We start from the raw sequence: 26,201 nt of genomic DNA, 5'->3' as shown, positions 1-26,201 counted from the left end.
CTTAGATCCATTTTTAGGTGCATGAGTTAGTACTGATTTCACCAAATTTAAATTTCTTTTCTAGCTTTTTAAATTCTTTATGGTCTATGAAAAGTGTTTATTACTTTACTTTCTATTTTAGGCAAGCCAAGTTAGATCTGAGAGTTGCAGCAGCAAAAGTAGAAGAGTTAACTAAAGTGACTGAAAATCTTCAAGGACAAATGCAAAAGAAGGTATATTCCTATCTCTAAAACAACTGGAAGCCTATAGCTTAGTATTCTATGAATTTTATTATTAAACTATTTTGGATTAGGTATTAAAGAGTGTTGCTGAAAAACAAAAATCATTTTATTGCCCTCTAAATATAAAATTTTAAATTGGGAAGCTAAATTATAATTTTGGAGTTTTTTTTTGGGGGGATTGTATATTTTTTTTATTGGAGTTGATTTGCCAACATATAGAATAATTTTGGAAATAATTTTATTTCAACTTACTTTATCCTGAGTCAGTAAAACATTGTAATCATTCCTAAACACATAATTACTAAAAGACATATTAATGCATGATTGAGTTTGATTAATTAGTAATACACTAGATGAAAAGAAGCATTTAATACTACATTTTGTGTTATTTGTGTAAATACTTATTGACATAAGAGACTTTTTTTATGTGTCAGGGTCCATTTGAGGCAGATGTCAAGGAAAGGTTAGGGTTTTAGATTTTTTTTTTTTAAGATGTTATTTATTCATTCACGAGAGAGGCAGAGACACAGGCAGAGGGAGAAGCAGGCTCCATGCAGGGAGCCGGATGTGGGACTTGATCCCAGGTCTCCAGGATCACACCCTGGGCTGAAGACGACACTAAACCACTGAGCCACCAGGCTGCCCAGGGTTTTAGATTTAGATGGATCAAATTATCAAAAAATTCTAGCTGTGGTACTTACTAGCTGTATAACTTTTCTAAGCCTTATTTCCTATTCTGTGAAAGTTGATTATAGATTTCTAATAATGGTAGATTTGTGAAAGGCTTATGTAAAACTTCCCATAGATAACAGTTATAAAACTTGGATACATTCTTTAAAATACTAGAACACACCCAAACACAGAAGGATACTGATAGAGGTATGAATTTTAAGTTTTTTATTTCTGACCTGGGCATTCTCGCCAACCCCCATAGCTGTGCCTTCAGAAAACAAAGCTTTAGATGGGCTTACTTGGCCAAGATCAAATTTAAGGTGAGAAAAGCAGTTGAAAATTTAAAGAAAAAATATTGGTAGCAAGAGAGCAATAACAACAATGACAAAAACCTGAGAGAAACCTGAATTCTGAGAAGAAACTCTGACCAAATCCGTGGCTGACAGCCAAAGTATGCATATGAGAATGGGAGAGGGAGGTCAGTGAAAAAGTAGGCAGAGACCTAAATGAAATCTATTGTTGAAAGATAGAGCTTTATGGAACTATATATTTGAGTTTGCTGCTTTTTATAATTGAGTGCATTCCTGAAATGTGTGCTATTCAAGCAACATAAAGCTGAAGCCTTAATGTTTGAAGTATCAGAGGGCAGGGCCCAAAGCAGGCCAAGCAGCTTGAAATTACAGGGAAATTTCCAAAAGCGACAAAATCACAAAGAGGAGGAGCCCTACCCCTGCCCAAACTTGACCAGTCGTCAAAGTATATAGGCACAGGAGAACTTTCAGTAAGCCTGGCTAAAAAAGCAACTGTGGAAAGAAATAAGAACTGATTACAGATGGCAGCTGCTGCATACTATGGAGGAAACATTCTGGAGTTTGAATCAAGGCAAAATGATTGCCTCCTTAAACCGAAAGCCAGTAATCCTCAGGAACAAAACAGAATCCCAAGTAACTGCAGTGCATTATCTATATTATCTATTTTTTTAACCAAAACTTCCTAGACAGGAAAGTGTGACTGATGGGCCTGAGGTGAGGGAAGCAGTCCATAGAAATTTACTCTCAGCAGACCTAGTTCTTTAATTTAGCAGGCAAAGGCTTCAAATAAGCGGTTATAAATATGTTCAAGGAATTGGGCACCTGGGTGGCTCAGATCATGATCCTGGCATCCTGGGATCAAGCTCCTTGAGCAGAGAGCCTGTTTTTCCCTCTCCCTCTCCCACCCCGCTTGTGTTTTCTCTCACTATTTCCCTCCTTCTCTCAAATAAACAAATAAAATCTTATTAAAAATTATTTTAAAATTTTTTTAAAAATGTGTTCAAGAAATTAAAATTATATTTAAATTAGAGTAAAATAATGTTTCAGTGATGGAACAGATAGAGAATTTTAGCTGAGAAATAGAAAATAATTTTAAAAATAGAAATTCTGGAGTTGGAAAGTATAGCAACCAAAATAAAAATTTAATTAGTTGGGCTCAAGAATAGATTGGAAAAAGCAGAAGAAAGAAGCAATGAACTTGAAGACAAATCAACAGAAATTTTCCTAGCCAAAAAACAGAGTTTAAAAGATGGAAGAAAAATGAACAAGACCTCAGAGATCTGTGAGAAAATACAAAGCAAGCCAACAGAAACATAATTGGAATTGCAGAAGAGAAAAGGACAGAAAAGATGTTTGAAGAAATAATGGCTGAAAACTTCCAAAAACAGGTAGGATAAACAAAGAAAATTACTTCTACACATCATATCGGTACTGCAGACAGTTATTAAGTGAAAACTTGAAAGCAGCAACAGGAAAATGGCATGAACAAGAACAGTGAGTAATGGCTGACTTCTTATAAGAAGCATGGAGGCAGAAAACATTGGATTAATATATCTGAAATGCTGAAGGGAAAAAAGGTTACTAAGAATTCTATGTCCATTGAAACTGTACTTCAAAAATGAAGGCAAAATAAAGACATTTTCAGATAATTAAAACTGAATTTGTCACTAGCAGAGCTCTTCAAAGAATGCCAAAGGAAATTCTTTATGTTAAAAAGGAAAGAACACCAGATGGTGACTTGGATATAGGAAGAAATTAAGAGCAATAATAATTGTAAATATGAAATAATTTTTGTACATATATTTTCTCTAATTAATACCTTAAAAGATATGACTGCTTTAAAGCAGAACTGAGCAGTGTATGTGATGGATTTTTTTCTTTCTTTTTTTTTTTAATTCAGTTAATTAACATACAGTATACTATTAGTTTCAGAGTTAGAGTTCAGTGATGTCTACCTAGGTGGTGGATTTATAAGGCATACAGATGTAATATAACAATGGCACTAAAGACTGGGATGGTGCATGGAGATAAATACAATGCTGCAAGGTTCCAGTGTTTTCTCTGAACTAAATATTAATTCTGAATAAATTGAAATTGAGATGAGTTAAAGATGCATGTTATAATCTCTAGAGCCATTACTAAAAATAATGCAAAGAGATATAACTAAAAGTCAATAGAATTAAAATGGCATGTAAAAATATTTTAACACAACAGAAAGCAAGAAAGGATAAACAGGATTTTTTCTAAAGGTGATACAAATCAAAGATTAAAAAAAACAAACCTATTTATTTGAAAGCATTGATATGTCAGAGAAGAAATATCCTATGATTATAATAGGATGCTGTATAACCAAGTTAAAAGAGCATATTCTTAAGGCAGATTATCTGTATACAAATCCCTGCTGTGTTTTATTAGATTCGCACTATAACAAATGGTTTGCAATATTGGTAGAAATTTATATGCAGTGACTTTCGACTATTGTTTTTCTAATACAAAATTGATAGTGACATTCTCTTCCCCCTTTTTTAGTATATGCATGATTTATTTCCAAACTGTTAATGGTTATTTATTTTCCTTTTTAACTGTTTAAAAATTTAACTTTACTATTTTACTAGTTATAAAAGAGGTGCATGCTATTCACAAAAATGCAAATAATATAGAAAAATGAAAGAAAAGCACAATATATATACAAAATATATAATAGAGATATGCAAGATTACCTTGCAGTCAAATTCCTAGGAAATAATCACTGTTAACAGATTGTTTATAGCTTAAAGACCTTTTTTCTGTATGTATGTATACACATATATGTTTAAATTTTTTTAATGTAAAATTCATACCGTAAATACTATGCTATAGAATTTTTTTTTAGTGAAACATATTTCAGGGACAGCTCTCACACTTAGATATTAGATCTAGTTTTAAGGACTTAATTAGATAATGCTGTATTGGTATCCGTTCTTTAAACTTACATATTAAATCCCAGAAGTATGAAAACTTTATAGAGTAAGTTCTTTTCTTTATATGCTGTATAATGATGTATTCTATTTTCACATACTCAAGCTTCCAGTTTCTTTATTTTCTAGGAGGAAGAGATGTTGTCTGCCCAAGGAAGAGAAGAAGCATCAGATAGGCGTTCACAGCAGTTACAATCTAGTATAAAACAATTAGAAACAAGGTAAATTGTTAAGTACATCTAGCTTTCTCTATAAGCTTGAAAAGATATTCCACATTGGAGTTTCAGTTGATGGTATTTTCTAAAATATGTATTTTGTAACTGCTAAACAAAGTATAATCATAGGTTTAGAATATGATTTATTTGACATTATTTATTTAAAAAATCACAGTATATCAGTATTTTGAACATATATTCAAAGATAATTTCTGTCTTTACCTTTTCCCCAAAGCAGGCATAATCAAGTGTAGTCAATCCCCAAATCAAAAATGTTCTTTCCATCTTACAGCAGAAAAACAAAGGGGTAAAAATTCTGCAGAAAAACTATCTTACTAAGTAGGTACACAAGAGAAAAAAATACTCAAGAAACCATTAAAGGTCTTTTCTTTGGAGTCTTTTGAAGGAATAATTTTCAGTTATCTTTGAAGGTCTGGACTACTTTTTAAATATATTCTGTAGGTTGTCTTTAATTGCTATTTTAATGTAAATGTGCACTCAAAAATCTTTTGTTTTTGTTGTTTCCTAGTCCTTGTTGAATGTTCCCATAAAAGACTTAAAAACTGTCATTTGTAATCAAAGATACAGTGGCCATAGACCATAAATTCATTTTATGATTGACAGCTGGAAATTCTACTCTGTATGATTAGAATCTTTTACACTCAGAAATAGTCTGCTGATCTGAGCACATTAAAAATTGAGCTCTCAGTTCTACTCACAAATCCATGGCTAATTTATTGACCAGAAAACAAGATGTTTGACTCTGTTTCTTGTTCTTCAAAGTATTAATAAAAATAATTTCTTTCCTCATGGCAGGTTGAGAACTAATTGATTTTAACTACTAACTTGAGATTCTGATGAAAAGAGTTGTAATTTTTAAGTGCTGGGGTCTTAAGGTTTTGTTTTTTCATTTTTCTTAACTTTTCAGCAGCTGATTGATTTGACTGTACTACTGCTTTCCTGAACTTCTTTGTGTTAACCTTAGAGAAAAAAGTCTGGGTGTAGCTTGTCATTTCCATTATCCTAGTAGCTTTTCTATGCTATGAAAATAAATGCTAGAGACTTAAAACAGTAAACTCTGAATAGTGAATTTTCATTCCTTTTGATTCTGATAGTATTGAAATATAAAGAATCAATCAACAGTGCTTTGTCTTTTCAGTGTTGAAAGTTTGGAGTTTTTTGTTGTTGTTTTAATTTTTTTTGCTTTCAGTATGAAGCTATAATATAACCTAACCAAATAGCTCTCTAAGAAGAGATCACTGCACAATCTAAGGGTATTTTTTTAAAAATCCAGGGACACCTGGATGGCTCAGTGCTTGAGCATCTGCCTTTGGCTCAGGTCATGATCCTGGAGTTCTGGGATCCAGTCCCCCATCAGGTCCCCTGCAGGGAGCCTGCTTCTTCCTCTGCCTGTGTCTCTGCCTCTCTGTGTCTTTCATGAATAAATAAATAAAATCTTTTTTTTTAAAAAAAAAGAAGAAATAGTAGTAGTCTAGTATGCAGCTAGCCGCCTCTGAAAAGGAAGTTTTACATTGGCTGCCTTTTAGAGCTATTAAACTAATATTGTTACTATTATGATAAGAAAAGGTTATATACTTTAAAGTTTAAAAAAATCTCTTGTATTTTTATATATTTTTATATAATTTGTGTTTTTAGGTGTAAGTGTATCCTTTCTGATGGAACTGCCAGAATTCCATTTTATTTTGGAAAAGTTTTGTTTTTAATGGTCCTCTCTGTTCCATAAAATCAGACATATTTTGGCCTCAATGAATGCTTGATATTGCCATTATTAAAAATTATTATTTTTTAAATTATTATTTGTGATCCTTTCAAATGCCATAAACACCTAAGAAGCATAAGTCATTTCCTTCTGTCTTTCAAAGAAAGGATTCCCCTTCTCCCCCTTTTTAGATGATTTATAGACCCTGGGAATTACCTCCAGAGAATGACTGTTGTCTCTGGGAAAGATTTTGCTGGTTCAGCTAGTTAAGGCAGAAGTTAAATGAGTAGAATTGGCTTAAACTACCTCTTCATATTTTTAAATTTGGTGTTTCTTTTAAAAGATATAGGACTAAGAAATCTTCATTTAGATGACTGGTGAAAAGTAAATTTCATTCTAATCATTGTTCTGCTTTTTGTTTGCTGTCCCTACTCCTAAGCATAATAGAATACATAAATAGAACACATAAATACATAATACATCTTTAATTAAAGATGTTGAAATATCTTGATTTTAAGTGGAGTTGTAGGCCATACATTAGAAATGGGTGAATGTGATTGGATAAAATATGGAGGGCCTTGGAAATAAAATAAGTCAAATTTGGGTTTTGTGTGATGTATTACAAATTCTTTATCCCAGACTACGTGATGAAATTAATATTGTATGAAGATTAATTTGATGATATTCTAAAGGTGAGGTTATCTGGGGGACAGGAATATAAATTGTTGGAGTAGAAAGATTTTGAGATTTAGAGGCAGAATTGCTTTGATTTCTGGTTCTAGTACATTCTGTCTGTGTATCTTAGATAAGTTAACCAACCTCTCTCAGGTGTAGTTTCTTTAGTTTTAAGTGAGGTAAGACTATATGTAGGGGACCCAGCACCAAGTTTATTATTTTAAAACTAGTCTATTTATAAGACTTAACAAATGATAATGATTTTCAATGGTAAAAAATGGTTTTGGATTTTGTTTTAATCTTAATGAAAAAACAAGGTAGAAGGAAGATCTATAATAAACTGTCACAAAGAATAACAACAGTTTTCATTGTTGTAAAGAATAAAAGTCTTGAGTCTTTTTCCACAGTTACAGCTCCTTGATTTATTATGAAATGTTTGCAAGGTAGCCTGAATATTTTTAATATTGCTATTGGCCAAATTATTTCATTATTGTATCAGTTTTGTAAGGTAGTTTTCATATGTTAAATAGTTATAAATTAGCTTAATTGACTTTATTCATTTTTACTTTGATTTTTATCAAAGGAAAATATATAAGCATTGTTTCAAAGTCATAGTACCACAAGGATTATAATGAACAACAGGTTCTTATAAACTATAATTTCTTCACATAGCAAGTTTTCTATGTACTTCATACTAATTCATAACTAAATTATCAAAGCTCTAAAATGCCTTCAATCTGGTCAACCATACGAGGTCATTGTAATTACATCGTTTTCTTGAAGAAATCCATTGGTGGATTTCCATCCCCTTCTTCAAACCATTCACTAGGACTAATGTAAAAGACTAGTTTGCTGTGGTCCTGGGATTTCCTTGCTATTCTGTATTGGAGCCTGGGTCTTTTTCATCCCCATGGCTACTGCTTTCTTTGTTGACTCCCTAATTTTATGTTAATGTCTTTTTTTTTTTAATTTATTTATTTATGAAAGTCACAGAGAGAGAAAGAGAGAGGCAGAGACACAGGCAGAGGGAGAAGCAGGCTCCATGCACTGGGAGCCCGATGTGGGATTCGATCCCGGGTCTCCAGGATCGCGCCCTGGGCCAAAGGCAGGCGCCAAACCGCTGCGCCACCCAGGGATCCCCGACTCCCTAATTTTAATGGATACCCTTCTCCATCAGCTGAGGCTATATGGGACACATTTTTTAAGACACTGCTTATTTTAAAATATCTTTATCCTACTTTCAAAGGTGTATGGTAGTTCTGTTGAGTAATAAATCATAGGTTGGAAATCCAAGGTTTTAAATCATTTGTCCTTAGAATGTTGATATTTTCCTTATATTGTCTACCCTCTAACTATAGGAAAGAACTACTATGTCATTCAAAATCACAATATTTTATGTGTGAATCCTCTTTACCCTCTGGAGACTTTTAGGATCAGCCACCCACCACCATCACCATCAGTGTTCTAAAATCTCAGTGTGTACATGCAGTGAGAATCCTTTTCCATTCATCCTACTGGGGACATTCTAGAAATTCATGTCCTTCAGTTCAAGGAATTTTTTATAGATTTTTGAATTTTATTTTTTTTTAATTTTTATTTATTTATTCACGAGAGACACAGAGGCAGAGACATAGTCAGAGGGAGAAGCGGGCTCCATGTAGGGAGCCCAATGTGGGACTCAATCCCAGGACTGCGGGATCACACCCTGAGCCAAAGGCAGATGCTCAACCACTGAGCCACTCAGGTGTTCCAATAGTTTTGGTTTTTTTTTTTTTTTTTCATATTTTTTCTGTTCTTTTTTCTTGAACTTAAAATTAGATATTGGACTTTATAGATTGATTCCCTAATTTCCCTATCTTTTCTCTTGTTTTTCATTCCTTCATTTATTTTCTCCTTTCTTGGAAGTTTCCTTAAATTTTCTTTTAACTAAGCATCTATTGAATATTTTATAAAATAAAATTAGTACCTAAAAGCTACTTTTATTTTAAAGAGCTATTTCTTATTCTGTTTCTTTTTCTGTAGTAGCTTGTTCTTATTTAATAGATGTTATATCTTAGTTCAGTATATTAAATATATATTTTATCATTTTCTTCTGCTGTCATTGTCTCTATCTCTGGATTCCTTTTTTTTTTTTTTTTCTATTTGCCCATCCTTCTTCAAATGACTGGTGATCGTTTCTGTTGATTATTTTTTAAGATTTATTTTTATTCATGAGAGATATATAGAAAGACATAGGCAGAAGGAGAAGCAATCTCCCCATTTTGAGCCAGGTACGGGACTCGATCCTGGGATCACACCTTGAGCCAAAGGTAGGCGCTCAACCACTGCCCCACCCACATCCCCCTGTCCGTTGATATTTAAGAGTAAGACAACAAAGTACCTGCTTCAGTAGCACATATGCTAAATATTAGAATATAGAGAAAATTAGCATGGCCCACAGGCAAATTTGTGAATCATTCCATATCCTTAAAAACCAAACTCCTAGAGAACAGACAGGTAGTTGGGGTGGAGGAAGGGGAAATGAAATAGGTGAAGGTGGTGAAAAGTTATGAATTTCCAGTTACAAAAGACATAAGTTGTAGGATGTGATGTATAAAATTGTGACTATAGTTAATAATACTGTACTGTATATTTGAAAGTTACTAAGAGAATAGATCTTAAAAGTTGTCATCATTAGGAAAATTATAGCTGTATATGGTGATCTATATTAATTACATTTATTGTAGTGACCATTTTACATTGTATGCAAATACCAAATCATTATGTTGTACACTTGAAACTGATAAAATGTTATATGTCCGATATATCTCAGTTTAAAAAAAGAACAAGAAACCAAAAGCAGATAGGAAGCTAAGTGTGCACAAGTGGATTATGGCCAGGCAGACTTTACTATATTATGTTTAGGCAGTAAGTTGGCTTTTTCCTTGGGCAGTTCCAATATATCAGAATCTTTCTTGGGCCAGTTTCCCCAGGGTAGGGTTCATCAGTCTTCTGCTGTGGCTTGAAGTAGAAGTGCACAAGTCTGAGTATATTCTAAAGTTGAAGAGAGTCTGGGAGTAATGATGTTCAATATTCAAACTTACATTCAATACCCTGGGGTTTAGTATACCTTCTTACTCCCAACTTTACTTGAAATGACAGCCCCTTGCTGTGTAGTTTTAGTTCTATAGATCTGTGGGTTGTATCTGTATCATTTAAGTGGAAGTTTGTGTTTGGCAGTATAGTATATTCATTAGGAACGTGACTCTGGACCCAGACTGAGTTCAAACTCTGGCTTCACCAGTAACTGGATAAATAACTTTGAACATGTTGCTTACTACCCTCTCTGTACTTCTGTTTCTCCATCTATAAAACAAATCTCACTGTTCAATAATAGAAACTTATACCCTGCCTTATAGGTTAATGATATAATCTAACTCATAGCATTGTTGAAGATACTGCAGATTATGTTTTCCTTAACATAAAGTACCTAGCACAAAGAATGTTGTAAGTTTTTGCTGTTATCTTTATTGTTGTCATAATAATGATACAAAGAGGGAACTTGACCCAATTTTAGCAGGTTGGCAGGATTCTTACAAGATTTGGCTATAGAGCGTGAAGAAGCGCCTTTATGAGAATAAGAATAGTAGTAATATGGGATATCTGGGTGTCTCAGCAGTTGAGCATCTGCCTTTGGCTCAGGGTGTGATCATCCTGAAGACCTCTTTTTCTGGGTACCAGGATCAAGTCCCACATCGGGCTCCCTGCATGGAACCTGCCTCTCCCTCTGTCTGTGTCTTTGCCTCTCTCTCTCTCTGTGTCTCTCATGAACAAATAAATAAAATCTTAAAAAAAAAAAAAAGAATAGTGGTAATAATATGCCTTTTATGTTATAAAATTGTGGATATCTAGAAATTATGAAGCTGATAATCTGAATCTACTTTACTGTAACTCCACCCAACTCCTAACACCAGTCTGACTTTTCAGAACTAAGTGGTTGTGGGGCTGCTAGACTGTTGAATGCATGTGAAACTTTTAGTTGCAAAGCTTTTTCTGACATGGGTGGGTGTGAAGCCTGAATGTGAGTAGCAGGGAGTCTTGACTGAGGATTGGAGTTCACACAGTCGCTAAGCAAAGCTTGCTCTTGAGAGATGAAGTTGGTACATGCCCTTCATGAATTACCTGCTCTGCCTGGCCCCAAAGAGGCCATGATAAAAACAGCTGGTAAACTAATGTTAGTAAACTGCTGTATCTCCTATGCCTCTTTGGGAGAAGTAGGAACTGCTTTGTTTTCCCCCACAAATGCTTTAACTGAAGTATGATAGAATGAATAATGTCATATATAAAAATTACCACATTAAAATATGAGAGGACTAAATTCCATTAAAAGGCAGAGACTTACATATTTTAATTAAAAATCAAAGGGGGCCCCTGGGTGGCTTAGTCTAGCGCCTACCTCTTGATTTTGGCTCAGGTCATGATCTCAGGGCTGTGAGAACAAGCCTTCGTCAGGCTCTGTGCTCAGTGAGAGTCTCCTTGAGCTTCTTTCTCTGCCCCTCCCTGCCTTGGGCTCTCTCCATTTTTCTCTCTCTCAAAATAAATTAATTTTTTAAAAAAGAAAAGAAACTAAGGCCCAGTAACATGTTATATTGGAAAACACCTAGGACAAAGAGTAAATGAACTAGAACAAAGATCTCAAGGAAAGGAAGATGAAGAGAATCAGCTATAAATTTAAAGATTTTAATGGAACGCATTAGCAAGTATAAACAGAAAGGAGGAGTGACAGTCTTAATATTATACAAGGTATGATTTCATGTTAAAAAAGAGTAACAATAAAGAAGGAAGGACCTTATGTAATGAAAAATGGCACTGTTTTTGAAAAAGATATAACATTAATAAACCTAACTACAAGTAATGGGATAGCTAAATATGTGATGCAAAAGCTAGGAAATTTGATGAAAGGGATGATTTTGATAAAGATATAGTTATGGTCATTATTTTGGGCCATCAGCATTTCATCTCCCTTGCATATTTGGAGAATTCCCCAGATTATACTTCTTCATGAGAGCATCATCTAATTCTGTGGTGAAGTTTTGTGCATGTTCCTTGCTACAAAGATTCAAACTTGATTTTCCAGCTTTCCCCGTAAGTCTGTGAACTTACCAGTAACCTTTTTAATAAACCCTTTTTTGCATAGAGTTGGTTTCTACTACTGGCAACCAAAAACCCTGACTAAATGGTAGTAGACCTTAACTTCACTAAGAATGAAGCAGATATACCAAAACAAAAATGTTTTAAAAGTAGAGACGTAAAAGGTAGGCTGAGTTCTCTCATTTCCCAAACCTGGGAGAGTATGAGGTGTGCTGGAGAAGGGAAGTTTCCTCCTCATTCTTCTGTGTAGGTAGTGGGAATGGGGAGGTGATAGAGAATGTTTCCCTTGCCATCCACTTAGAAAAAAGAAATGCCTGGGGCCCCCTGGGTGGCTCAGCAGTTAAACACCTGCCTTTGGCCCAGAGCATGATCCTGGAGTCCCGGGATCGAGTCCCACATCGGGTCCCTGCATGGAGCCTGCTTCTCTCTCTGCCTGTGTCTCTGCCTCTCTCTGTGTGTGTCTCTCATGAATAAATAAGTAGAATCTAGAAAGAAAAGAAAAAAGAAAGGCCTGAAAATAACAAAGAAAAGTGTGAAATGGAAGAGTTGTCTTACCAGAATATATCAGAACCTGTTATAAAGCCATAATCATTCAGGAAAATAAATAAAGCCATAATCAAATTGATATGATTTGGGTACAGAATAGACAAATAGATCAATGAAACATGATAATCTATAATTAAGTCATTATATTTGCATATTTTAGGTATGGTAAAAGGATTATTTCAGTTCATCAGTTACTAATGGTATTTATACACCTGACCATCAATCTGAAAGAAAGTTAAATTGGACTTCCCTCTATTTTTTTTTTATTTTTATAAATTAATTTTTATTGGTGTTCAATTTACCAACATACAGAATAACACCCAGTGCTCATCCCGTCAAGTGTCCCCCTCCGTGCCCGTCACCCATTCACCCCCACCCCCCGCCCTCCTCCCCTTCCACCACCCCTAGTTCATTTCCCAGAGTTAGAAGTCTTTATGTTCTGTGTCCCTTTCTGATATCTCCCACACATTTCTTCTCCCTTCCCTTATATTCCCCTTCACTATTATTCATATTCCCCAAATGAGTGAGAACATACACTGTTTGTCCTTCTCCGATTGACTTACTTCACTCAGCATAATACCCTCCAGTTCCATCCACGTTGAAGCAAATGGTGGGTATTTGTTGTTTCTAATGGCTGAGTAATATTCCATTGTATACATAAACCACATCTTCTTTATCCATTCATCTTTCGATGGGCACCGAGGCTCCTTCCACAGTTTGGCTATTGTGGACATGGCTGCTAGAAACATCGGGGTGCAGGTGCCCCGGCGTTTCATTGCATCTGAATCTTCGGGGTAAATCCCTAACAGTGCAATTGCTGGGTCGTAGGGCAGGTCTATTTTTAATTCTTTGAGGAACCTCCACACAGTTTTCCAGAGTGGCTGCACCAGTTCACATTCCCACCAACAGTGTAAGAGGGTTCCCTTTTCTCCGCATCCTCTCCAACATTTGTTGTTTCCTGCCTTATTAATTTTCCCCATTCTCACTGGTGTGAGGTGGTATCTCATTGTGGTTTTGATTTGTATTTCCCTGATGGCAAGTGATGCAGAGCATTTTCTCATGTGCATGTTGGCCATGTCTATGTCTTCCTCTGTGAGATTTCTCTTCATGTCTTTTGCCCATTTCATGATTGGATTGTTTGTTTCTTTGGTGCTGAGTTTAATAAGTTCTTTATAGATTTTGGAAACTAGCCCTTTATCTGATATGTTATTTGCAAATATCTTCTCCCATTCTGTAGGTTGTCTTTGAGTTTTGTTGACTGTATCCTTTGCTGTGCAAAAGCTTCTTATCTTGATGAAGTCCCAATAGTTCATTTTTGCTTTTGTTTCTTTTGTTTTCGTGGATGTATCTTGCAAGAAGTTACTGTGGCCAAGTTCAAAAAGGGTGTTGCCTGTGTTCTCCTCTAGGATTTTGATGGAATCTTGTCTCACATTTAAATCTTTCATCCATTTTGAGTTTATCTTTGTGTATGGTGCAAGAGAGTGGTCTAGTTTCATTCTTCTGCATGTGGATGACCAATTTTCCCAGCACCATTTATTGAAGAGACTGTCTTTCTTCCAGTGGATCGTCTTTCCTCCTTTGTCGAATATTAGTTGACCATAAAGTTCAGGGTCCATTTCTGGATTCTCTATTCTGTTCCATTGGTCTATGTGTCTGTTTTTGTGCCAGGACCACACTGTCTTGATGACCCCAGCTTTGTAGTACAACCTGAAATCTGGCATTGTGATGCCCCCAGCTATGGTTTTCTTTTTTAAAATTCCCCTGGCTATTCGGGGTCTTTTCTGATTCCACACAAATCTTAAAATAATTTGTTCTAAGTCTCTGAAAAAAGTCCATGGTATTTTGATAGGGATTGCATTGAACGTGTAAATTGCCCTGGGTAGCATTGACATTTTCACAATATTAATTCTGCCAATCCATGAGCATGGAATATTTTTCCATCTCTTTGTGTCTTCCTCAATTTCTTTCAGAAGTGTTCTATAGTTTTTAGGGTATAGATCCTTTACCTCTTTGGTTAGGTTTATTCCTAGGTATTATATGCTTTTGGGTGCAATTGTAAATGGGATTGACTCCTTAATTTCTCTTTCTTCAGTCTCATTGTTAGTGTATAGGAATGCCATTGATTTCTGGGCATTGATTTTGTATCCTGCCACGCTACCAAATTGCTGTATGAGTTCTAGCAATCTTGGGGTGGAGGCTTTTGGGTTTTCTATGTAGAGTATCATGTCATCGGCGAAGAGGGAGAGTTTGACTTCTTCTTTGCCAATTTGAATGCCTTTAATGTCTTTTTGTTGTCCGATTGCTGAGGCTAGGACTTCCAATACTATGTTGAATAGCAGTGGTGAGAGTGGACATCCCTGTCTGGTTCCTGATCTTAGGGGAAAGGCTCCCAGTGCTTCCCCATTGAGAATGATATTTGCTGTGGGCTTTTCGTAGATGGCTTTTAAGATATCGAGGAAAGTTCCCTCTATCCCTACACTCTGAAGAGTTTTGATCAGGAATGGATGCTGTATTTTGTCAAATGCTTTCTCTGCATCTAATGAGAGGATCATATGGTTCTTGGTTTTTCTCTTGCTGATATGATGAATCACATTGATTGTTTTACGAGTGTTGAACCAGCCTTGCATCCCGGGGATAAATCCTACTTGGTCATGGTGAATAATTTTCTTAATGTGTTGTTGGATCCTATTGGCTAGTATCTTGTTGAGAATTTTTGCATCCATGTTCATCAGGGATATTGGTCTGTAATTCTCCTTTTTGGTGGGGTCTTTGTCTGGTTTTGGAATTAAGGTGATGCTGGCCTCATAGAATGAGTTTGGAAGTACTCCATCTCTTTCTATCTTTCCAAACAGCTTTAGTAGAATAGGTATGATTTCTTCTTTAAACGTTTGATAGAATTCCCCTGGGAAGCCATCTGGCCCTGGACTCTTGTGTCTTGGGAGGTTTTTGATGACTGCTTCAATTTCCTCCCTGGTTATTGGCCTGTTCAGGTTTTCTATTTCTTCCTGCTCCAGTTTTGGTAGTTTGTGGCTTTCCAGGAATGCGTCCATTTCTTCTAGATTGCCTAATTTATTGGCGTAGAGCTGTTCATAATATGTTTTTAAAATCGTTTGTATTTCCTTGGTGTTGGTAGTGATCTCTCCTTTCTCATTCATGATTTTATTAATTTGAGTCTTCTCTCTCTTCTTTTTGATAAGGTTGGCTAATGGTTTATCTATCTTATTAATTCTTTCAAAGAACCAACTCCTGGTTCTATTGATCTGTTCCACAGTTCTTCTGGTCTCAATTTCGTTGAGTTCTGCTCGAATTTTAATTAACTCTCTTCTTCTGCTGGGCGTCGGGTCGATTTGCTGCTTCTTCTCTAGCTCCTTTATGTGTAAGGTTAGCTTTTGTATTTGAGTTCTTTCCAGTTTTTGAATGGATGCTTGTATTGCGATGTATTTCCCCCTCAGGACTGCTTTTGCTGCATCCCAAAGATTTTGAACAGTTGTATCTTCATTCTCATTAGTTTCCATGAATCTTTTTAATTCTTCCTTAATTTCCTGGTTGACCCTTTTATCTTTTAGCAGGATGGTCCTTAACCTCCACGTGTTTGAGGTCCTTCCAAACTTCTTCTTGTGATTGAGTTCTAATTTCAAGGCGTTATGTTCTGAGAATATGCAGGGGACGATCCCAATCTTTTGGTATCGGTTCAGACCCGATTTGTGACCCAGTATGTGGTCTATTCTGGAAAAAGTTCCATGTGCACTTGAGAAGAATGTGTATTCAGTTGAGTTTGGATGTAAAGTTCTGTAGATATCTGTGAAATCTATCTGGTCCAGTGTATCATTTAAAGCTCTCGTTTCTTTGGAGATGTTGTGTTTAGAAGACCTATCAAGGGTAGAGAGAGCTAGATTGAAGTCACCAAGTATAAGTGTATTATTATCTAAGTATTTCTTTACTTTGGTTAATAATTCGTTTAAGTATTTGGCAGCTCCCACATTCGGGGCATATATATTGAGGATTGTTAAGTCCTCTTGTTGGATAGATCCTTTAAGTATGATATAGTGTCCCTCTTCGTCTCTCACTACTGTCTTCGGAGTGAATTTTAGTTTATCTGATATAAGGATGGCTACCCCTGCTTTCTTTTGAGAACCATTTGAATGGTAAATGGTTCTCCAACCTTTTATTTTCAGGTTGTAGGTGTCCTTCTGTCTAAAATGAGTCTCTTGTAGACAGCAAATAGATGGGTCCTGCTTTTTTATCCAGTCTGAAACCCTGCGCCTTTTGATGGGGTCATTAAGCCCATTCACGTTCAGAGTTACTATTGACAGATATGAGTTTAGTGTCATCATGATATCTATTTAGTCCTTGTTTTTGTGGATTGTTCCACTGAACTTCTTCTTAAAGGGGAGTTTTAAGAGTCCCCCTTAAAATTTCTTGCAGAGCTGGTTTGGAGGTCACATATTCTTTCAGTTCCTGCCTGTCTTGGAAGCTCTTTATCTCTCCTTCCATTTTGAATGAGAGCCTTGCTGGATAAAGTATTCTTGGTTGCATGTTCTTCTCATTTAGGACCCTGAATATATCCTGCCAGCCCTTTCTGGCCTGCCAGGTCTCTGTGGAGAGGTCTGCTGTTACCCTAATATTCCTCCCCATAAAAGTCAGGGACTTCTTGTCTCTTGCTGCTTTAAGGATCTTCTCTTTATCTTTGGAATTTGCAAGCTTCACTATTAGATGTCGAGGTGTTGAACGGTTTTTATTGATTTTAGGGGGGGATCTCTCTATTTCCTGGATCTGAATGCCTGTTTCCCTTCCCAGATTGGGAAAGTTTTCAGCTAGGATTTGTTCAAATACATATTCTGGCCCTCTGGCCCTTTCGGCGCCCTCGGGAACCCCAATTAAACGTAGGTTTTTCTTCCTTAGAGTGTCATTTATTTCCCTTAATCTGTCTTCATGGTTCTTTAATTGTTTATCTCTTTTTTCCTCAGTTTCCCTCTTTGCCATTAACTTGTCTTCTATGTCACTCACTCATTCTTCCACCTCGTTAACCCTCGTCGTTAGGACTTCTAGTTTGGATTGCATCTCATTCAGTTGATTTTTAATTTCTGCCTGATTGGATCTAAATTCTGCAGTCATGAAGTCTCGTGAGTCCTTAATGCTTTTTTCTAGAGCCACCAGTAGCTGTATAATAGTGCTTCTGAATTGGCTTTCTGACATTGAATTGTAATCCAGATTTTGTAGCTCTGTGGGAGAGAGGGCTGTTTCTGATTCTTTCTTTTGAGGTGAGGTTTTCCTTCTAGTCATTTTGCTCAGTGCGGAGTGGCCAAAAACAAGTTGTATTGGGAAAAGGAGAGAAAGAGAGAGAAGGAAAGAAAAGAGAAAAAGAAAAAGGAAAGAAGAGAAGAAAAAGGGAAAGAAAAAGAAAGAAAGGTGAAAAAAAAAGGGGGTGGGGGAAGCAATCAGAAATCAAAAAGAAAAGAAAAAAGAAAAGAAAAAAAAAACACGGGGGAGTATTTCTGTAGACTTTAATTCCCTTGACTTCCCCTGGAACTGGTCCGTCCAGCTGGTCTTCTGGGGGAGGGGCCTGTTGCGCTGATTTTCAGGTGTTAGCCCTTGGGGGAGCTGCTCTGCCCCTGCCTGCTGCAGGGCTCAGAGGGGGTTGTTTACCCCGTGAGGTCTCAGGAGGAACAGTTGCAGTTGCTATGGCAACTCTGGAAGCCTGGATTCAGCCTCCGCAGGAACTACGGGGTTCGGGGCTCTCGGCTCTCCGTCCGTCTGCAGGGCCTGGAGGCTCCGGGGCGGGGCCGCTGATCTGCTCAGCTCGGGGCAGGAGCGTCCTTGCTGTCCTGGGCCCTCCCGGCCTCTGCCTGTCCCGGGGGGAGGCCGGATCCTGGGCTGTGTCCCGGCGCCCTGTGCTCCGGGGCCTGCGCTGGTGGATTCGCGCTCCCGCCCTGCAGCTCCCTCCCTGGAGCCGCTCCCGAGCCCCTCCGAGCTGCTCCGGTCGGTCCCTCCGTGCGCGCTGCAGCCCTTAGGGAGCTCGGAGCACTCTCCTGCGCTCGCAGGTGTCTGTTAGTGTCCCCGGGAGCCCGAGGGCATCCCCGCCCTCCTGGGTCCTGCTCCACCTCCCTGCGAGCCCCTTTCCGCCCGCCCGGGAAGGTTGGTGCAGCTCCTGCTCCTCCGGGACGGGACGGGGCTCTCCTGTCCTGGGGACACTCGCCCCGGCCTCAGCCCGGCTCCTCCGGGGCCCCTCCCCCTCGGAGGCCTTTTGTTCCTTTATTTCTTTTTCCCCGTCTTCCTACCTTGATAGAAGCGCGGACTCTTCTCACTGTAGCATTCCAGCTGGTCTCTCTTTAAATCTCAGGCCGAATTCGTAGATTTTCAGGATGGTTTGAAGGTTATCTAGGTAATTTGTTGGGGACAGGTGATTTGGGGACCCTGCTCTTCCGCCATCTTGCCCCTCCTCCGGACTTCCCTCTTATATACTCATTCAGGAGTAAACTTCAGATGCATTAAAGATTTACCAGTAAAAATATTAAAGACGTAGCAATCTTTTGAGGAAATCTAGGAAATTACATTAACAATCTATGGAAGAGAGAAATAATCTTTATAGAAAATGAAATCCTACAAGCTGAAAAAAAACCCAAATTTAGTTGTATTAAAGTGAACATTTTTAGTGTAATAAAGATTTCTTTAATAGCGTCAGTAGGCAACAACAACCAAAAAAGCAGATTTGGGAAAAATATTTGTAGTGTACAGAACAGCCTGAGGATTTCTCTTATTATTCAAAGAGTTCGTACAAAGAACAAGCAAATAACAGAAAAAAATTGGCAGAGGATATGAAGAAATTCAAAGAAGACAATTCACATGGCTAACTAAAAATACACTTAAGCTCTCCAGTAATCAGGGAAATACAAATTAACAGTGAAATGAATTTCCGTCCATCAGACTTCTGGGGGTTTTACTTGAGGGGATTTCTATAAGATATTGAATGAGAAAAGCAAGTACAGAAAAGGGTGTATATTATGACTTTAATTTTTATAACACAAAAAAATTATGTTTAAAAGCCTTTGGACCAGTGTGTACATACTTTGTACATTTATGTGTGTACATGTGTATATAGGTGTGTGTGATTTTATAAACATGGAGAAAAATATTTGAAGATATACATTAGTAAATTCACATGGGTTACCTGGGTAAAGAGGTGAAGGGAGCCAAGCAACAAGGAAAATTTTTAAAAGACCATATAAATAGAATAACTCGTTCTTTAAGGATTTGCTTCAAAACATTATCCTATAACTAATATGCTGCGATACTCTAGTAAGTGTAACATAATTAGAATATCTAGGCTCTGTCTCAGCCCCACAGCTCATTAGCCATATGGCCTTAATCAAATGCTTAACCTCTTTGGGTCTGTTGTTCTTTAAAATGGAAGTAATGAAGCCTCCTTTACAAAACTTTTGTGCAGATCAAATGAGAAAATACACGTGAAAGTAACCAGAATAGTGTTTGTTCTATAATAGATGTAAATCAGTAAATCTCCTATTTTCCTTCTTCCCTTTAAAAATATTTAACTTTCACAATGTAATTATTTACTCTTAGACTCTGTGTAGCAATCCAAGAAGCCACCCAATTAAGAGCACAAAAAACACATTTGGAAAAACAGACCAGAGAATTACAAGCAAAGTGCAATGAATTAGAAAATGAAAAATACGAAGCTATTGTAAGAGCCAGAAATAGCATGCAGCTCTTAGAAGAAGCTAACCTTCAAAAAAATCAGGTAAGAAAACTAGTAAATATGTTTATAAATAATGTAATACTGAACATTCCCTGAGATGACCTAATAATAGGAGAATCAGTAGTTATAAAATGAACACACAACAATGATACTGCTATGCTCTCTATTAATAAACATGCTATATTCTTCATGGTAAGACTTTAATCATAAAACATGATAAAATAGGGGCACTTGGCTGGCTCAGTTGGAAGACCATGCAACTTCTTGATCTCTGGGTCATGAGTTTAAGCCCCACATTGGGTATAGAGATTAATTTAAAAAAATAAAACTTAAAAAAATACAATAAAATGTCAACCCTCCCCCAAAGCTTTCATGTCAGATTTTATGTCTCCAATCCTTATGTAAACAATTTTCATCCTCTATAATCTCATACTTTAAAAAATGTGCTATAGCACTTTGCTGCAGTATACCCTATATTTTATTCAATTGAACCAGATTAATCTTACTCATCTTTATTTCCCCTTCATCACCTACATAATTACTCTAATAGAGCAGAAGCTTAATTGACAGGAATTAAATTTAGCTGTAAAGATTTATTAACTGGAACCTTCTTGTCACTTCTTTTTTTAACCCTTTAATAATTGTGATTTCTATCACATTTTAGTTTTTTCTTTTATCACTTCCCTATAAATCATATGTATATAGTCCACAGAAGTCACCAGGTGGATAGATTTGTTGTTAATGTTGTTGCCTCCTTTTTGTAGAGATATTAAATCATTACTTCATTTAACCAATATTTATTGAATACCTAACATATGCATAATTACTGAGAAACATGAAGAGTACAAATGAAATACTTTGTTTCCTTTTTTATATAATAGCGGGTTTTCCAAGAGGGCTATTAAAAATGAAACAAACTATATAAGTTACATATTAAGAAGCTAATAAAAATAATATTCCAAATCTTAAACTGTAAGAATACAAAGGTGCTTGTCATGCCTTTCCGCTAATAATTCCATCTGCGATTTGAATACTGTCTCAGAATGGTTGAAAGGCACAGCATAAACATAACATCCTTGGGAATTGCTCTAAATTCTAAGTTAGCTAGAACAATTCAGAGTAGGACAAAATTGTTTATCTTTCCCCTCTGGAGCCTAGTCATATGAGCATTTGTTAACATTAGGTTACTAAATATGAACATTTTGTGTAAAGCACAATGGACAGAGAAGTAGCAATACTCATTGTCCCTTAAATCTTCTCACTCAGGTCAGAAGTCAACAAACCCTTAACAAGGCTGTTTATGGCTACAGTGTTAAGCTCCCTCCTGACCCATTGTTTAATTGTTAAAGGAGTCCCACCTTCAGTTGCTTATTCCAAAAAGTCAAGGATTCTCTCTACAGATTATACAACCAGACATGAAACACAGCCTATTACAGTTCTTTTATGATGCTTCCCTATTTCCTCATTGTCCCATTCTCCCCCACAATGTTGTTACATCAAAACAGCTTGTTACTGTGTATTTACAATAGCTGGGATATGGAAATAGCCCAGTGCCCATCCATGTATGAATGGATAAAAGTATGATGTATTTATACAATGGAACATTACTCAGTTGTAAAAAGAATGACATCTTGCCATTTGCAACAACATGAATGGACCTAGAGGGTATAATACTAAGTGAAATAAGTCAGAGAAAGACAAATACTATATGATTTCACTCATGTGGAATTTAAAAAACAAAACAAATGAACCAAAAAAGAAACAGACTCTTAAATATGGAGAACAAACTGGTGGTTGAGGGAGGGCAGTTGGATGGGGAGATAGGTGAAATACGTGAAGGCAATTAAGAGTACACTTATAATGAGCTCCGAGTAGTGTATAGAACTGTTGAATCAAGGGCACCTAGCTTGCTCATTTAGTAGAGCATGCAACTCTTGATCTTAGGGTCATGAGTTGAAGCCCCATGTTGGGCATAGAGCCTACTTAAAAAAATAATAATTACAAAAAAACCTGTTGAATCATTATATTGTACATCTGAAGCTAATATAACAACCTATTGTTAATTCTACTTGAATAAAAAAAACAGCTGTTACTTCTCACTAGCTTACCTATTTAAGCAGGAGGAAGTTTGTTAGGCAATTTTTTTAAAAAACTAAATGGGGATGTGTATGGTATCTTTGGAAGGTAGTGGGATAAGAACATGGGGCCACTTATCATATGATGATTAAAAAAAAAAGAGAAATTCATTCAGCCTTAAAATTGGAGCAGTTCCAGGCTCAGAAAGATATTTGGTCTAGAGATGTAAATTTGAGAGTTGTCAGCCTATAAATAATATTTAAAACCATGAGAATGGATAAACCATCAAGGGACAGATGGAAATAAAGCTCTAAGGACTTAAGTATTGAGTAGTACAATTTTTTTAATTCAGTTTTTATTCTAATTCCAGTATAGTTAACATACAGTATTATATTCGTTTCAGGTATGCAGTATAGTGATTCAGCAATTCTATACATCACCAGTGCCATCACTTCAAGTGCACTTCTTAATCCCCATCACCTGTTTCACCCATCCCCCACCCACCCACCTCCCCTCTGATGGGTAATGCAGTTTTTTTAAATTTTTTTTTATTTTAATTTTTTTTTTTTTAGATTTTATTTATTTATTCATGAGAGTCACAGAGAGAGAGAGAGAGAGGCGAGACACAGGCAGAGGGAGAAGCAGGCTCCATGCAGGGAGCCCGATGTGGGACTCCATCCTGAGACTCAAGGATCACGCCTTGAGCCGAAGGCAGACACTCAACCACTGAGCCACCCAGGCATCCCTGCAGGGTTTTTTTTAAAGATTTTATTTATTTATTTGAGATAGACACAGAGAGAACAGAAGGAGGCGAAGAGGAAAGGAGGAGAGGAAGAATGAGAAGCAGACTCCCCACTGAGCAGGGAGCTTGATATGGTTCTTAATCCCAGGACCTCGGGTTGGTGACCTGAACTAAAGGTAGACACTTAACCAACTGAGCCACCCAGGTGCCCCAGGTAGTGCAATTTTTAAAGAGGTTCAGGAGAAGAGGAAGAAACAGCAGTGTAGACTAAAAAAGAAATGATCAGGGAGTTAGGAGGAAAGCTAATTCTGTGGTATGCTAAAAGCCAAATAAGGAACGTAAAACAAAGAGAGTAATCTGTTATCTCAAGTGCAGCTGACAGATTAAATAAGATATTCAAAATTAACTCATGGATTATCTGTGGAGACTATGGATGGTGAAAGCCTGATTGGAGTTGATGTAAGAGAAAGTATTGGCGATGAGCAGGCACAGACTTTAGAGGAGTTTTGCTCCAGAGGGAAGCAGAGAAATGGGGTGTCACCGACAACAGAACTAGGATTATTGAGAGTATTTTTTAGTTGGGAGATGAAAATGATTGGATAAATAGAAACATTGAGGAGTTAGGTGACAAAGGGATGTTAATTTGAATAATATCTAATAATTGAAAGAAAGGGAATTCCAAGAGATTTTTCCCAAGACTTTATTACCTGGGCTTGATGGCTTATTTTGTATAAGGAGAAAAGGAAAATTGCAAAATAACTCTTAAGATTTCTAGTTGCACAGGTTAGAAGAGTGATGGCCCTGACCGAAATAAATACCACAGGAAACTAATAAATTTTTAGGACGAGATTAGGTGAAAAGATTAGGGAAAATAACTTAGGCAAGATTCCAGGTGGAGATGTCCCAGAAGTTTAGAATAAGATGTTTGCTTTCAACAAAGCAATTAGTGGATATGTTTTAAATCATTTATTATCTTTAATAATAATTATGTGATTTATAATAACATCAAATGATTATTTTTCTGAAGGCTCTCCTTCAGGAGAAGCAAAAAGAAGAAGATCTAGAGAAAATGAAAGAAACTGTCTCTCGGCTTGTGCAAGATGCTGCCATGAGAACCAGGAAGGAAGTAAGGAGTCTTTAAACTTTAAGATTATTTAAAATTCAAAAGTTTACAGAATTTCATAACCTAAGACTAAATGCTACCTAAGTTTTTGCCTAATGGACCTAGCTATTTAACCATCAGCTAGTTGAACCAATTGTGCTAAATTTCAAGTACAAATCATCTTAGGATAGTAGCCCTACCATTTGAGTAGAGTGGGGTTAAGGTGGGGATAGAATAAGTTGGGGAGGTGGAGAGGGGTTTAGGCTAGAAATATAATGAAGATTAACACACCTGAAGTATAAAACTAAAAAGAAGCCTCAAAATAAACCTAGAATATGCAGGAAGTAAGAGAAGAAAACCTACTGTTGCTTGCAGAATCTTAGAGCAGCTTAGGACTGTAGAAATCTGGTTTGACCTATTTTTTTTATCAGTAAAGGAACTTAAACCATGATATTGTTGACTCATTCAAAGTTACATACTAATTAAAGCCAGAATTTAGACCCATACCTTCTCCCACTATACTGAGTCCAGCTTTATTTTGATCATATCATACTGGAACTTACACAATTTTTAAATTTTATTGTTATTTTCAATTCTCTTATCAAGACTAAATCTAATATTTTGGTTTTAAAGTATTGAGTTGTTTCTTGTTTTGAATTTTGAGGCTTATGCAAATTAAAACTGGGACATGTAAGTTTACTTTCATATAAAAAGACAGAACATCTGTTTGCCTTTTCTGGTATGGAGATGAATCAATTCATAAGTGGTGTGGTAAAGTTTGAAACTATAAAGTGAAAATGAAGGGGAGTAAAACCAAACCCATTTTAATGATTAAAAAAACTGAAAAGTAACTTGCTTTTATTAGGGTTCTACCTTTAGGAAGTAGCAGAACTAGATGTAAATACAAATCTCTTGATTTTTGAGCCTCTTCTCAATCACCTTGAGAAATTGTTTGCCATTAATTTTGTATTTATAACCCATAAAAAAGGTTATTTTGTGTTTGTATTTGTAACCCATAAAAAGGCTAAATGCTATACGGTGAACACTTACTCCTTACCCAAATAACTCTTAATGTCTTGCCACACCCTTTATATACATACATGCTCTTTTGCCAAACATTTAGACATCAACTACAGGCATTATGACACTTCACTACTAAATATTTTGGCATATTTTTCCCCAAGAAAGGATGTTTTACTACACTACCACATCACTATTACCATACCTTAAAGAAAAAAAATCAACATTATTTTAACCTACACTCAAATTTCCCTCAAATTTCCATAAAATATCCTAGTACTTTTTGGTTTTTTAAATCCAGGATCCAATCCAAATTTATCTATCATTGCATTTAACTGGTATGTCTTTGTAGTCTCCCTCAACTTAACCCAGTCCTCTGCCTTCCTCTCTGCATAACAAAGAATCCTTTGTAGAATCCAGAGTATTCCACATCTGGATTTATGTGACCATTTCTTTTTGATTAGATTTAGGTTGTTTCTAACAGAGTGATATGTATATCTCCCAACTGATCACATCAGGAAGCTATGATATCAGATTGCGCATTAGTTGAAGCTAAGCTTGACCACATGGTTAAGGTGGTACGACCAGAACTCTTCATTTGTATACTTTATAAATAATTGGGGAAAATACTTGAAGACCACACAGGTATACTTTCTACCAAAAATTTCATCCAGTGATCTAAGCATCCATTGACAATCTTTTCTTGAAATAAATATTACAAGGAATGATTACAAATGATTATGTTCTATCATTTTTATACATTTTTTAGCTGCCATTTTTCAATAAAGAAGAGTTTTCCCCTCATTTTTAAAAAAGATTTTATTTATTCATGAGACACCAGAAAGAAGCAGAGACATAGGCAAAGGGAGAAGCAGGCCCCTCCCAGGAAGCCCAATGCGGGATTCAATCCTGGATCCTGGGATCCCGCTCTGAGCTGAAGGCAGACACTCAACCACTGAGCCACCCAGACATCCCTTCCCCTCTTTTTTTAATATCCTCTCTCTGCCTCAGATATGGAATCAGCCACTTTTCCAAGAGACTGGTTATAATTCTTTTTTGATATTTTTGTCAAACACGTGAATTAGCAAAACTGTGGTTTT

General features: G+C 36.4%; 1 protein-coding gene across 3 annotated transcripts in view; it reads left to right on the top strand.

Annotated features, from left to right (window-relative positions):
• The window catches only part of SCLT1 (sodium channel and clathrin linker 1), a 188,564-nt gene that overhangs the window by 75,061 nt on the left and 87,302 nt on the right, over positions 1-26,201 (top strand). For 2 of the 3 annotated variants that reach the window (XM_055317107.1, XM_055317109.1), the window contains exons 10-13: positions 122-212; positions 4,291-4,382; positions 20,026-20,203; positions 24,007-24,105. In XM_055317107.1, the coding sequence (XP_055173082.1) occupies positions 122-212; positions 4,291-4,382; positions 20,026-20,203; positions 24,007-24,105 (460 nt within the window). The remainder of the gene's footprint in view (positions 1-121; positions 213-4,290; positions 4,383-20,025; positions 20,204-24,006; positions 24,106-26,201) is intronic. The other variant, XM_055317108.1, reaches the window with a different exon arrangement.

This window comes from Nyctereutes procyonoides, unplaced genomic scaffold, assembly GCF_905146905.1.
Source record: "Nyctereutes procyonoides isolate TBG_1078 unplaced genomic scaffold, NYPRO_anot_genome, whole genome shotgun sequence".
Lineage (NCBI taxonomy): Eukaryota > Metazoa > Chordata > Mammalia > Carnivora > Canidae > Nyctereutes > Nyctereutes procyonoides.
Note: the sequence above shows the minus strand (reverse complement) of the source record. Positions and strands in the feature narration are given on the sequence as shown.